The sequence below is a fragment of the Zootoca vivipara genome, chromosome 6, assembly GCF_965207765.1.
Source record: "Zootoca vivipara chromosome 6, rZooViv2.hap1.1, whole genome shotgun sequence".
NCBI classification, from domain to species: Eukaryota; Metazoa; Chordata; class Lepidosauria; order Squamata; family Lacertidae; genus Zootoca; species Zootoca vivipara.
The window spans coordinates 34,600,345-34,614,629 of record NC_142589.1 but is presented as its reverse complement, the minus strand read 5'-3'; the positions used below and the strand labels follow the sequence as shown (position 1 = coordinate 34,614,629).

The window sequence follows — 14,285 nt, the reverse complement described above, 5'->3', positions numbered from 1 at the left end:
TGTGTGTGTGTGTGTGTGTGTTGGAGGTGGAACATATTTCAGAACAGTGTGGTTTGAGTTTGATAACCCTCTGGCCCTCCCAGCCATGCAGTTCTGTGACTTACACACACAAAAGAAAATCCAGCCTGAAAATGATACGCACAAGTATAATCCAAAGTGCTATAGAGAAGGATTGTTATTAAAGAAACGGAAGAATATCCTAAAGTCCCTCTTCGACAATACCCCAGTCAAATGAGAAACACATGGAAAGACTTGGGTGAGTTCAGTCAAACTAAGTTGGAACATATTGAGTGAGATGAAAGACATAAAAAGGAATCTCTTATTTAGCTTGAACAGCTTCAGCAGGCGTTCCAACATTATAGCCATGTCAACGTTCTTGTATTGACATGTGGCCGAAAGATGCATACGAAGTAGCATCTTTAAAAAATATAATAATCTCATTTTCTCCCCCACTGATACAGGAAGGAAATGAAGTTTCTGTACCTTTCTATTTCATTGTTAAAATCAGGTTAAGGTTCTTACATCTCCCTGAGTTAGAGCACTAAATTTTCAGATGACATCCATTATGCCTTTCAAGGGAAGGGCCGTAGTTCAGTGCTAGAGCACTTGCTTTGCATGCAGGAGGTCCTGGGTTCTAGCCCCACCATCTCTAGGCAGGATTGGGAAAGACCTCTGTCTGAAACCTTGAGAACTGCTGCCAGTGAGCTCTGAACCCAACTCCCTTGGCTGAGTTAGTGTAGATCAGTTGGTGTCCTTCAGATGTTTTGGACTCTAGCTCACATCATCCCTAATCATTGTCCATGCTGGCTAGGCCTGATGGGAGTTGGAATCCAAAACATCTGGAGGGTAGCAGCTTGGGAACAACTGGTGGTCTTCTTCTCCTTCTTTGGCGATCACTCGTAGCCGAGTAAGATTGTCTTCCATGAACACAGTTGATGGACCAATGGTCTGACTCAGTAAAAGGCAGCTTCCTATGTTCTTGTTACTTGTTCTGGTTTATTTATAATATTTTATAGGTTTCCCTATAACACAGTTCTCACAACAAGACATAGAATTTTTTAAAAAATTAACAATAAAACCACAACAGAAGTATAATACTGTAGAGATGTGGTTCCCAAACTGCTTTTTCTCATGGATCATTTGAAAATAGCTGAGGGTCTTGGCGCATGATTTTTCTGCCTGTAGTGATTTTTCTGCCTGTAGCCATTGTAATGCGCTGTGCTAGATGCAGTATGAGGTTTAACTGAAATTTTTTAATTCTTTTTTCTTATACAGTGTATTCCATAGAATTCAAATTATAACACAATAAAATACAAGAAATCAAAGAGGCAGTGAAAATGTAATTAAAAATCAATCGGAATCTTTAATTCAGTGGATGTGCTGCCTCTGAACAACAAATTCATAAATACGCTGCTGCGGACCAGCTGAATGAAGTTGGACTTGCATGGACACCCAGCCCATATACACCTGTGGGTTGCAGAGCAAAGGGTGTGTGTGCATGTGTGTTGTGGGAACACTATGAACTCTGAAACTTGGTGTGTGACTCTTCTGTTCCATGCCAAGTTTTATCTGCTAAAACATACCCTTATCTCAAACTTAGTGCTGTAGAACTGAACCACAAACAACTTAGTTGAAGGGCCATAGTTCAACTGTGGAGCACATGCTTTGCATTCAGAAGGTCCCAGTTTCAATTCCTGGCATCTCCATTTAAAAAAGGGAACAGGTTCCCCAGTCATTGGATCTCGGATGCTGTTGAACTACAATCCCCATCATCCTTAGATGGGATGGCCAATGGTGAGAGGTGTTGAGAGTTGTAGTTCAATATATGGGGACTCATGCTTCGGGAAGACTGGGATAGAAGGTGATGTGAAAAAGTCTGATAGCCTAGACCAGGCATCCCCAAACTGCGGCCCTCCAGATGTTTTGGCCTACAACTCCCATGATCCCTAGCTAACAGGACCAGTGGTTGGGGAAGATGGGAATTGTAGTCCAAAATATCTGGAGGGCCGAAGTTTGGGGATGCCTGGCCTAGACTAGTCAAGAGTAGACAAATAGCCGGGTGTGATAGAAAGCTGTGCTCTTATTTGTAAGTTGTCTTGTGTTCCTTAGACAGAGGGCATGACAACTTCTTCTTCTTCTTCTTCTTCTTCTTCTTCTTCTTCTTCTTCTTCTTCTTCTTCTTCTTCTTACCACATAAAATGTCCCAAAGCAACAAGGAATAATATGAATAATATGGGAATAGAATTGGATTGAAGGTTCTTGTTGGAGCAGTAAAAGAAGACAGCGGTGGGCTGGTTTCCTTGGAAGGCTGGCTGTATTTGTGTGTGGTGCAAAACCATAGTTTAATATGACATGAACAAACCATAATGATTCACAGTGAATCTCAGGCTTTCACACCTCCCTCGCCTTCTGTTGTGTGGCCCGAAGGAGGAGTTCAAAAGCTTTTACTTTTTTACTTTTTTTTAAACCTAAACTGTAGTTTATTGTGTTGTCCAGACTGACAAACTACAGTGAACATTAACTATGGTATGCTTCAAAGAAGCCAGTTTGAAATCAAATTTCAAACCAGTAGGTCCAGGGCTCACTGCAGCTTGTTCTGGCTTATTCACATTGCACTAAAACATAGTCCGTCATTATGTGCAAATGTGGCCCGTTTTCAGTAGAGAAAATTAATGCAGCAATAGGGCACAGCAATGAATTTTGTATAAAAAAAGAAGTTGTTTCAGAAGAAACCTCTTCAAAGCCTAGCACGATGATTCAGTGATATTTGGAACTATGTCATGAGTCTCTGAAGAGGAACACACATTTAGGAACATCAGCACCAGACAAATGTCTTCTTTGAGTGAAATGTTACTATCTTATAATGTAGAATTGAAGTGCCAACTTGTTTATCCAGAGATTACCTCACTGGTTTGCGGTTTGCCGTTGTCACTTGAGTGACGAGGTCATCCTGGCTCCTTCAAGCACAGGCTTTATGATTTGTAGATTGCTGAAAATATGTAGTAGGGCCTCAAGTTTCTATGGGTGTGTTAAATTTTGTTCTGGGATAATGGACATGTTAAAAAATTAAGCATGAAATGTTTTGTATGCTTTTTGGAAGTGTCCAGTCATGCAACTGCTTTTATCTGCATGACGAGTGAGGTGACCTTTAATATTAGCTGTCAGAGATAAAGCACAAACTACACGGGATTTTTTTTGGTGTTTTGTTTTGTTTTGTTCCTTCAATCAGTAAAAGTGTCCAGTATGAGTTCCATGGGGTTTTTCTTTTTTCCCTTTTTCTTTTCCCCTTTCTTGGTCTTCTGATCTCTTAATGCTTTCCTGATGTAGGACATAGCAGGATGACTGGCTGGAGAATTAAAGAAGACCGACCGGTATTCTGAGATGATGTGTTGGAAATGTGTTTCCATTTCCTGAATTTTTTCCTTCTTCTTCTTCTGAGATACTAATGTGTGATTTTTTTAAAATAAAAAAGCACAACATTTTTAGGGTGCTTTTAAAGAGCAGAAACCCCTCAGACACCATTTAAGATATATTGATAAAATACTTTCAAAGCATGTAATCTTTAGTTCACAAGCCAAAAGGTAATGTGCCTCTCATTAGGCTGGCATTAAAATGTGGAACACATTAACTCCCAGTTTTCACAGGAGAGTGAAATATTACAGCCTTTGAACAAGCATGGCATGCTTTCCCCATAGATGTGTCATTGCAGATTTTTCCTTTGTTTTTACACTATCTTCTTGTCATTCCTCCTGTTTCTTGAGACAAGATTCACACAACCGCTGTCTTCTTAGTAAAGACCCTGTGGACCTTGGTGGGACAAGGCCAACAAATGCCGAGATTGCTGGCCATTGCTGAAACTCTCTAGATCTTAATCCCCTGTTCCAGCAGTCTGGGAGATAGGCACATTTTCTGCTGTGGATGGGGTTACACTCCCTCAAAAGGAGCAGGTGTGTAGCTTGGGGGTACTCCTGGATACAAGTGTCCTCTGTGACTAGCAGTGCCTTTCACCACCTGGTTCTTCAGCTATGGCTGTTCTTGGGTGGGGACCACTGTAGTCCATGGGTGGGTAACCTCAAGGCTGGATTGCTGCAGTGCACTCTATGTAGGGCTGCCCTTAGGCCTGGTTCAGAAGCTCCAGCTGGTCAGAATGTGGCAGCCAAGTTGCAGGTGGCGCGCATGGCTGAGAACATGTGACACCATTGTTAAATCCATCTACTATCAAGCCAGGTTCAAAATTCTTGTATTAATTTACGAAGACTTGAACAACTAAAGGTACCGTAGGCACTGCCTAAATGCTTGCATCCCAGCTCAGTCACTGCAGTCATCTGCAGGAGCCTTGCTGGTTGTCCCCAGAGTTGACGAGGCTCATTTGTGACAGTAGTAAGAAACCAGCCCAGTCCTATGCTCTGCTGGTAGAGATGCAGTAGGAACCTTTGGCTTTAATCTTTAAATTTCCGCTGAAAACTTTTCTAGGCTGCCAAGCCTATGCACCTAGTTAAGAAAATGTCAGTCTGTGATAGCTACCGGTAGTTGATGGTCTCTGATTTTAATTTTTGACACGGTTTTTATTGTATATATGTATGTTTGTTATAAATTGCTTTGATATATTTTTTTTTGAAAAATGAAGATGCTTTAAATGTGAGTCTGTAACAACATAATAAGAGTACTGATGGATTAAGGTGGTATACCAACCCATGACTCACACCCAGTGTGCAGCTGGAGTCAGATTGGGAGCCTTGCCAGGAATGAGCTGGAGATTTAATGAGCTCAAAAACTAGCAGAATCCAGAGGAGAGTAGGAAACTAATAGCAGGAGTGGGGAGCCTCTGGCCCAGGGGCCAAATGTGACCCTTAGGCTTCTCTGTTTGACCCTTGGGACTCTTTCAAGGCTACACAGCCTCTTCATCCGTACCCCTCACTGCTTTTACTTCACACCCTCTTTGAGTTTTCACCTGGTTGGAATGTGTACTTGATCTGATAATATCTCTTCTTTGGAGGATAGAGAGGGTAGAGAGGGGTGTGTACAAAACTGGGCTATGTTACAAAAGTAAAATTTGCACCCATTGGTCTGCTCACCTTTGCTTCTGGCGCTGCTCACCACTCACATGAGTCCCCCAGAAGGGCACTTGACCCTCGGTCTGAAATGGTTTCCCACCCATTGCCAGCTCTGCTTCTACTGGGCGACTGATTGTAGTTGGGTCTTCTCCCTTTTCCTGAGTAGACTCTTGAGTGTCGATTGTCCAGGTGGACGTTTGGGTGACTTAAGCTGTCCATCAAGTCTACTGCTGCCTACACTTCTGAGGTCAGTGGTGTGTGTGGCAATGAAGGAGAATCAGGGATCAAGGCAGGGCTTAGAATGGAGTCAAAAGCTTTGGTGAGATGGGACTCTTCAGGCTGCCTTTGGACTACTGATGACTCCCCCAAGTTGGTGTGTGGTTTCTCTTGAGGCCTCAATCCTCTTCCTGCAAAGAAGTATCTCTATTTATTTATTTATTTATTTGGTTGATAAGCCATAACTAACACCTCAAGTACGCAACTGTTTTATATTTATAACATATCCATGATTTTTCTTTTCTTTTTAGTGGAAGACAAAATATTCAAAACTCGTCCTCAGAACTGCTGAGAAGATTCCCAAAGAAGTCCATGAAGAAGTTCAGGAAGCTTTTTTGACTTTGCAAAAGCATGGTTGTTTTTTCCAAGATCTTGTAAGGATCAAAGGGAAAGATTTTGTTACCCCAGTATCTCGTATATTAGTTGGAAACCCAGGATGTACCTACAAATATTTGAACACAAGGTTATTTACGGTCCCCTGGCCTGTGGAAGGTTATGAAATAAATTATTCCCATCCTGAAATAGCCAAGGCTTGCAAGGCATTAATCAAACTTAATTGCTACTTGCATAGAGAATCCATCCAGGCTTTGCAAGAGCAGAATTTGGCCGAAACAAAAGGAATGGAAGATACTGTCATCGATAGGCAGCAGGATTATGCTACTTCCATTACAGAGATGGGGTCCATTCTGCAAGATCAAAGCCCTTCTCATGTCCCAGAGAATGACCATAGCCATCTGAAAGAGAGAACATCTTACAACCTGTCTTTATTAAATTATATGGATCCACAACAAATGTCATTCTTGAAACAAGAGCCTTATTTTGGAATGGGGAAAATGGCTGTGAGTTGGCACCATGATGAAAATCTAGTTGAAGGGTCAACGGTGGCTGTCTACAGTTATAGCTGTGAAGGTGGGTAAAGCAAATACGAAAACCGGGTCTCGCTCTGAAGTGCAGTTTTAAAACCCCTAAGGCTAAGCGGGTTGGTGCACAAAAGAGGCACCCATACCTGCTTGTAAATTTGGAACTTGTTAGCAGGTTTACTGTGTCATATGCAAAACCGTATGTGCCTCCTACCCCACTTTCCCATGTAAGCACTTACCTGTATTTGACCCTCTCAATCTTTCTGGATATCGGAGGGGTGGGGAGAGAATGAGAGGCAAGTGAGCTCAGCCATGTTTGCTGCAGCTTCCCTTATCAGGAGCACTTTAAGTGGATTGAAAAGTTGCTATAATTAACCTGCTGATCGGGAGCCAAGAAAGCAAAACCTTTCAAATCTCTGCTCTCCAGGTTCCCACAGATACCCATTTTCAAGCCTGTATTATTATTATTATTATTATTATTATTATTATTATTATTATTAAAGCTGTGATTTGACATCTCTCTCTCTTTTAAATGGGGCATTTTTTCATATATGAATTCATGGTTCAGCTCTGTACCGTTTTTTCCTACTGTCCTTTCTTTGTAAATAATATGCTACTCTGACTTTGGAAGGAGATTTCTACATGTTTTCACAACATTGCACAGATTCTTGCCCAGGCGTGCTAAACTGTTATGGTCCTGTCAGATGCTTCACCTTCCAATGTAGCATCCCTGTTGACGGGGAAAGTAATGTGGAATGTTGGTTCTGTTTTTTTTGTTTTTTAAAAAAGGCTTTTTATGCGACTTATACAACACTGATTAAAAAAAACAAAAACAAAGCTGCATTGCTATGGATTCATACAAATTCTGGACAGTCAGGATTCTAAATGTGCAGGGAGCCTACATGATTACAGTGGGCTCCCTGCTTCAAATAGTCACCCTCCACAAGGGGTGAAAGGGGTGGATTTAGCATGCTTCTCAGCACAGAAGAAGGTCTCTAGCCTGAACAGTAGCAGTTGGTGGGGCTCACCTGACCTCTCATTGCCTACATTGCTGCTGCTTACCAGGAGGCGGAGGGGGGGGGAGGTGGTAGCAAGGTTGGTGCAGTGCAAGGACTATAAACCTCTGCCTGAGGGGCATCTTAACTATTAATTGTTATGTTCAGGTGTTACACCAAACCTATGATTTGCTTTTACCCATGTAAGCTCACTAAACCATGGTTTGCGACGGGTTGCCAAGCCAGGATAGCATACCACATTTTGAAGCTAGTTTGTGCTAGCTGTGGCTTGCGTTGTGTCTAGATTCACAAACAAATGAACAATGGCCATTCCTCAAGAGACTGTTGCACTTTGGACTGGAGTGAACATATGGATGACAAAATGGAAAACAAAAGCAGACAAGAAGCTTTAAACCACAATTTGTCTGTTGGATGTATGGGATCATAAACCATGATGGTGGTTAGCATAAACCATGGTTTGGTGCGAAGTCCGAATTGAGCCAATGGCTCCGCTTGCTTCTACATGCAATTTTAGAAGCACTCTTTCCATGACTTCAGATAATACTTGGCCAAAGGTACTGTGAACCAAACCATTTCTCGAGAATGCCAGCTTACCCACTCCATAGCAATTTTGTTGGATTTGTAACTATTTCTGAAACAGCAACCACCCTTTCTGCAAGGAATGACGTATTTGTTACTTCCATTTATTAGACTAAGCTGCATGAAGGACCATAAGTTCTCACAGCATTTAGATTTTCATCACATATTGCTGTGGAAGGGTTACTTATGGCTATGCAGAATGATTCATAAGCACGTGGAATGGATTAGCCGAAGAACGTAGACGCTACTGAAGTGGGAACATCCCTTTAACAGCTGAAACAAACATTTTAGGTGTCTCTGTTGGTACTGGCATTGCACAATGATTCATTGCAACTGGGAAGGACCATAGTTCAGTGGCCGAACACATGCTTTGCATGCTGAAGATTTTCAGCTTCATACCAGGTACCATCAGGTGATGGCAAAGGCCTCTCCTTGAGACACTGTAGAGCTGGGGTAGTCAACCTTTTTATACCTACCGCCCACTAATGCATCTTTCTTGATGGTAAAATTTCCTTACCGCCCATCAGTGCTCGGTGGAAGGAGGATTCAGCTTGTGCCGTAGAACTCCCTACCTCCCACCAAGAATCCCGAAACGCCCACTAGTGGGCGGTAGGGACCAGGTTGACAACCCCTGCTGTAGAACCACACCAAAAGAGACAATATTCTATATGTCAGGAATGGGGTATCTGCGACCAGCTGTTGTTGGACTCCAGTTCCTGTCCATTGTCCGTGCTGGATGGGGTTGATGGAAGCTGAAGCTCAACATCTGGAGGACCACAGATTTCTCCATCTCTGCTAGAGATGGACAACTTCCATGGAGGCAGGTAGCTCTCTATGTTTCTCAGGTTCCTTCTTCACTACAGGCACCCTCACCCCTCTTGCCTCTCACACTTTTTATAGTTCCCATTTGTGTGGGGTTCTTCAGTGGCAGGGGTCCTAGAGAGAAGCCCTTGTAAGTGACTTCACTGTGAATATTGCAAGAAGCTGATGCACCTCAGCCCAAGATCAGCACTGAGATAATGAGGAGAAAACTGATATGAAAGGTGACAAGGAGTGCAGGCAGAGACTCGGTCTCTCAGTTAACATGGAAGAGAAAGCAGAGAGCATATGCAATTACCGGTACACTTCTAAAAAAAGACTACTTCAGAAGTGAATGGGTTCATATATTGTCCTAATGATTGCAGAAGCTGGAACTTCAATGCCTATGTAAATTGTGATCCTTTATGAAGCCTGTAACTGGAGACTCTGCTCTGCTGAAGTATTTCTACACTCAGACCTTTAAAAAGGTGACTTCAGCTAAATCGCGACTCTGTTTTTCAAGGTGCTGAGAGCTTCCTGAGAAATACTGATATCTCTCCAGTTTGTCTGGCCCTTATTGGGAGCTCCAGAAGCTCAGGATCTCCCTAGCAGGGGAGCGAACCTGGCAGAATATGTGCTTGGTGTAGTGTTATATGATAGCATTACCTTTACAAAAGTGCCTTTGTTTCCCAATTTACTCTGAACAGTTTGATCAATAGCTACCTTGTGTTTCTCTGCTTGGCAGAACGTGGCGGTAACCCATTCATTTTGAAAATCCAAGGAAACTTTTCAGAACTGTTGCTACTTGCTAATAGGTTGATTAAGCAGAGGCGATTAGCCCTATTGAATAGAATGTCATAATGATCCTTGTATCTTTCTGTGGGACCATTATGGCAATTGTGTCAGTGGTCAGAAGAGGCATCCTCTACATGCATTTTTCTTTCTTTCTTTCTTTCTTTCTTTCTTTCTTTCTTTCTTTCTTTCTTTCTTTCTTTCCTTCTTTGTAATATTTTCAAGAAGCCTTTGCCACAGAGCTAATTGTAGAAGCATGGAAGTTAATACATTTGTGCTCTCTCTCTCTCTCTCTCTCTCTCTCTCTCTCTCTCTCTCTCTCTCTCTCTCTCTCTCTCTTCCATTGTTCCAGTCTATATGCTTCACAGATTGCTAGATTTCTGCCAATGAGCTCAGTGCGGTTCGTAGTTTTGGATTTTAGGTTGCAATTTAATAGACAGTGCAAAAAGGGGGAAGGGGCTGGGAGGAAGGAAGAAGAGAAACAAATCGAAGTTATCACATCTGCCAAATGAGTCCTGGGAGATGAGTGGTTAAATGACAGTTGGCCCCAGCCAAGTTGATGGAGGGAGCCTCATTGTCTCACCTCTTTGAGGCAGCCAGTTGGAATGATTTCCAGTGAGGGGAAGAGTTAAATGGCAATTGATCCCAGTCAGGCCGATGAAGGGGGCCTTGCAGTCTCACCTCTCTTATAAGAATTTTAAGGTCTTCGATTAATTTCATAGACATAATGGAAAAACTGATTTAATAAATGAAAACAGATTATTTGTAACTTAAGAGAAGTGTCAAAGACACAAAGAGATAGAGGGAAGTCAACTAATATAGCAGGGATTCACACTTGTTTCACAGAACAGAAGGAAAGTGACTGTAGGAAGGAAAGAAAAAAAGAAATACAAATGCAATTTTCTGAGAACCTCCGATATAGTATATTTAAATTACTGTTTGTATCCCCTCACTTTTACTCTATTTTTTTGCTTTTTTTTGGTGCTGTGGGAGAAAAGAAGGGACAAACACTTTATTAATGGGGTTGAGTCTTCTTAGAGGTTCACGTATCCTGTTGAAAGGGAAAATTATTTCATGTGAAAATCTCTGTCAGGAAATGCTGTTCCTAAAATGCATAGGTATACAGTACTCACAAAGCAAAACCTGATAAAATTCAGTAAAATCCATTTTTAAAACAAAAAACAACTACTCAGAAGACAAACTCAGTGGGAAAGCTGTGAAAAGAATTTGCATGCTAGGTTGGAACTTGGCAGCCTCTTGACAGTTGATGGTTCTCAATGGTTCTGTACTAGGGCAAGGATTTTGGGCAACCTAAGCAAAAGGGGTAATTCTCATTGCGTTTCCCTTAATGGTTCCCAATTTTACATAAAGAAATTTGAATTTAAGTTTAATGTGCAGAGCATAACTTTGTCACCTCTTAGTTAAAACTTCCCTTTTCTTTTCTCTCTCTCTCTCTTTTCTTTTTTTAAGATGACATAGCCTCTGTGCATGTACAGAGTTCTTGATTCAGCAATCTTTTATACTATTTAAAGTGTTGCACCTTTTGGCTAAATTACCATTTGAATAAAGCCATGATTGGGTTTTTTTCCAAGCAGGGACTCAATGACTGCTGTTGGAGGCAGTTCTGGAATGCAAAGAGCCAAATGTGTACCGCTAATGCTATATAATACCTGATCTCAAGACCTTCTTGGGTGGATGATTGAATCCTTCATACAATAAAGGAATGCTGTCACAACATGTGTACTGTAGACCTGTTGCAAGGAAAGATTCCCAGAGCAAGGTCTCTGCCAGTTTACCTTTGTGTGGAGCACCTTGATCCTTAACACTGCCGATGCTTGCTGCTGAAAACGCGTCACACCAGTTTTCTCCCAACAGCTGCTTCGACTTCCTGTTTGCATTTAGGTATACAATTAAACTTGTTGACATTGATCTATGTAGTTCCTTATAACTTGAGTCTTAGCAGTTGGAGGCTGCCTCCTATTTCATGTACACTCATGACAGGTGGAATTCACTAGTCTACTTAAGCTAATAGCTTTTAAAGTTGTAAATCTTTTGAGAACTAGGATGGAGAACCGTGAATTTAATATTTACCCGTCACCGCTAGTCTTGACAGTCCAAGCCTGTTGTTCTCAAACAGATTTTTCCACCATTGTTCTGCAGGGGGCAATAGTTCTATTCTGCAGAGAGCGTTAACTCTGATATGGTTAGGTTGCTGTGTACGGTGACCCAGAATGTGAAGGCAGAGATTTGGTGTTGAATCAGTTAGTGAAATTCTGTCTCTGGCAGCCTTGTCCCATATACCGTAATAGTTATTTCTACTCCTAGGATCTGTGTGGAGATACCCTGGCCTGATTGCCCAGAGTGTCTATGTATCTATTCTATCTGATTGATCGATCGATTGATCTTTTGCATTTATATCTCTCCATTTTCCTCCAATGAGCTCAAGGTGGTGTACATGTATTTGTAACCAAATAATAATAATAATAATAATAATAATAATAATAATAATAATAATAATAATAATTTACCCCACCCATCTGACTGGGTTTCCCCAGCCACTCTGGGGATGTAAGCTTGATGATGGGCTTTGGTGTGTGAGCATATATTAGATCCTGGAACTTATCCCCTAAATTTAGTTATCAGTGACTCGTGAAAGTGGATATAGATGAACATATATGAATAATTGCTATAACATTCTCGTAGTGTGTGTTTTCAATTCTTTCTATTCTTTGTAACATAGGTAGGCTGTTCTACTGCGGAGAAAGCATTTTCCTTTCTGTGGATTCTTTCACCAGTATTGTTCTTGGCCTGCTGCCTCTTAAGACTTGCCTGAGTGTGTAAATCTTAGAGTAATAAACAACTGGATCTGTTAGTTGACAAGTTAATGTTTAACAGGCTAACAAACCAGTGATTGACTGCAATGGTGACCGATCGTGAAAGGCTTATTACTTCTGACTTTCATAATGTACAATTTGTGTTGTCCCTCCACCCCAACACAGAGTACTTTATTATTATTATATTTATTAAATTATATATATATATATATATATATATATATATATATATATAGGCTAAGCAGAGCAACTGCTACTTCATTTCCACCGCAGCTGTGATTGGGCGAGAGCTGACAGCTTCTTCGTTGCTAATGACTTTATAAACCAATTGGAATGTTCCCGTGGATTGATAATTGACCAGTAATCCCTTCTATTTGCTGCTTAATAGATGCAAGGTCAGTTAGCAGTAATTTGTACAGCCTGCAAGGAACTGTGTTTGGAGATTTTCCTAGCAATACTAATGAGTTTAAAGACGTCACCCTCTGGGAGGAAAAAAAACAAAACAAACCGGAGGTAATCCTTGCAAGCAAGGCCAAGACTGTTGTGGGGCATCTTCCTCAACTACAGAAAACATGCTGGAAAAGAAACCGTTGTTGACACTTCTGGAAGAGAGCACAGGGGCAATGTAGAACCCCTTTTATTGCGAGTGTATTTTGCAACAAGTTCTTGGCACAATAATAGTGCAAGTGGTTGATTTATACTGTTTTAGTTTGTTTTGAAATGCTTCCCCAATACTCTCACATACTTGCTTCTTTGGCGGGCCTGTAGTGCAACAAAAAAGACGCCAGAAGATTTGTGATATTCAGCAGGAAGTTCCAGGATATGCATAGGTTGGAGATGAAGTAGTGTCACCACCCCAAAACTTTTGCAGGCGCACAGTATTGAAAACGAGATTACTTGTGACCTCCCCAATAGCATCACGAGCACTAGTCAAGCATACTATCCGATCACTCCTACTTTGCTCCTCCCCTGGTGGGAGCAGGATAAACAAGTTAGGAATGCTTGGCATAATGAACCGGGGACCGTGCTTCATTGCCACTGAGGAACATAGGAAGCTGCCTGAGTCAGACCATTGGTCCGTGTGCACAGCAGCTCTTTCAGTCTTTCCCAGCCTTCAACCAGGAATTCTGCATGTAAAACAGATACTCTATGGCAGGCTTCCTCAACCTCGGCCCTCCAGCTGTTTTTGGCCTACAACTCCCATGATCCCTAGCTAGCAGGACCAGTGGTCAGGGATGATGGGAATTGTAGTCTCAAAACATCTGGAGGGCTGAGGTTGAGGAAGCCTGCTCTATGGCCTAACAAGCCATGATTACTAGCCAACCTGAAGCTATGGTTTGTTGTTGGCTTGCTGATCATGGCTTCTTAAGGTGTAAGAAACTAGATCCCTGGTTTGCACATAACACAAGGGGTTGTTTCATTTATCCTGATTTGTTTATCCCACTTGCTGCAGGGGAGGAGCCAAGTGAAGTGGTTGATACACTATGATAAGCTAGAAAGTTGGAGGTCTAGTAATTTTTTGCAGGTGTATTCTGCAGCATTTCATTGACGCAGTTGTCGTGGTGGATTTATACTGGACCATCCATCCATTATTCCACTTTATAAGTCGTTCTCCAGTCCATTTTTGCTGTCAACGGGGGGCATTCTTTCACTTCAGTGCAACAGAAGTGGGATAAACACCATTACCACCGTCCATTTGTGGTGTGAAAAGTTACAGGATTTCAGTAGAATGTAATGGGACATGCACCAACTGGAAACAAATCAGTTTGTCCACCACAAAATTTTGGCAGACACCAACAGTATTGAAAGTGGAGATTGCATGTAACTCCTCCAATAGCATCCTGAGCACAAACCATCATGAATGCACACTACTGGAGGGGCGTACATGTACTGTTGCATTCATCTCCATGCTGGAACGGGGAATTTCCTGGAAACACCATTTAAACCATCTTGCGTTCCACGACTGGGAGCAAGGTGACACACAGATAAGCAAATCCAGTACCTAGCCCAATCTGGAGATACTGGCAATGGAACATGGGAACTTTTGCATGCACACCATCGTCACCGCTACCCGGT

The 14,285-nt window shown here is 41.9% G+C and overlaps 1 protein-coding gene across 13 annotated transcripts in view; it reads left to right on the top strand.

The window, feature by feature from the left end:
• FTO (FTO alpha-ketoglutarate dependent dioxygenase) overlaps positions 1 to 14,285 on the top strand; it is a 528,974-nt gene that overhangs the window by 40,723 nt on the left and 473,966 nt on the right. For all 13 annotated transcript variants that reach the window (XM_088671937.1, XM_088671936.1, XM_088671934.1 and 10 more), the window contains one exon: positions 5,582 to 6,239. In XM_088671937.1, the coding sequence (XP_088528063.1) occupies positions 5,582 to 6,239 (658 nt within the window). The remainder of the gene's footprint in view (positions 1 to 5,581; positions 6,240 to 14,285) is intronic.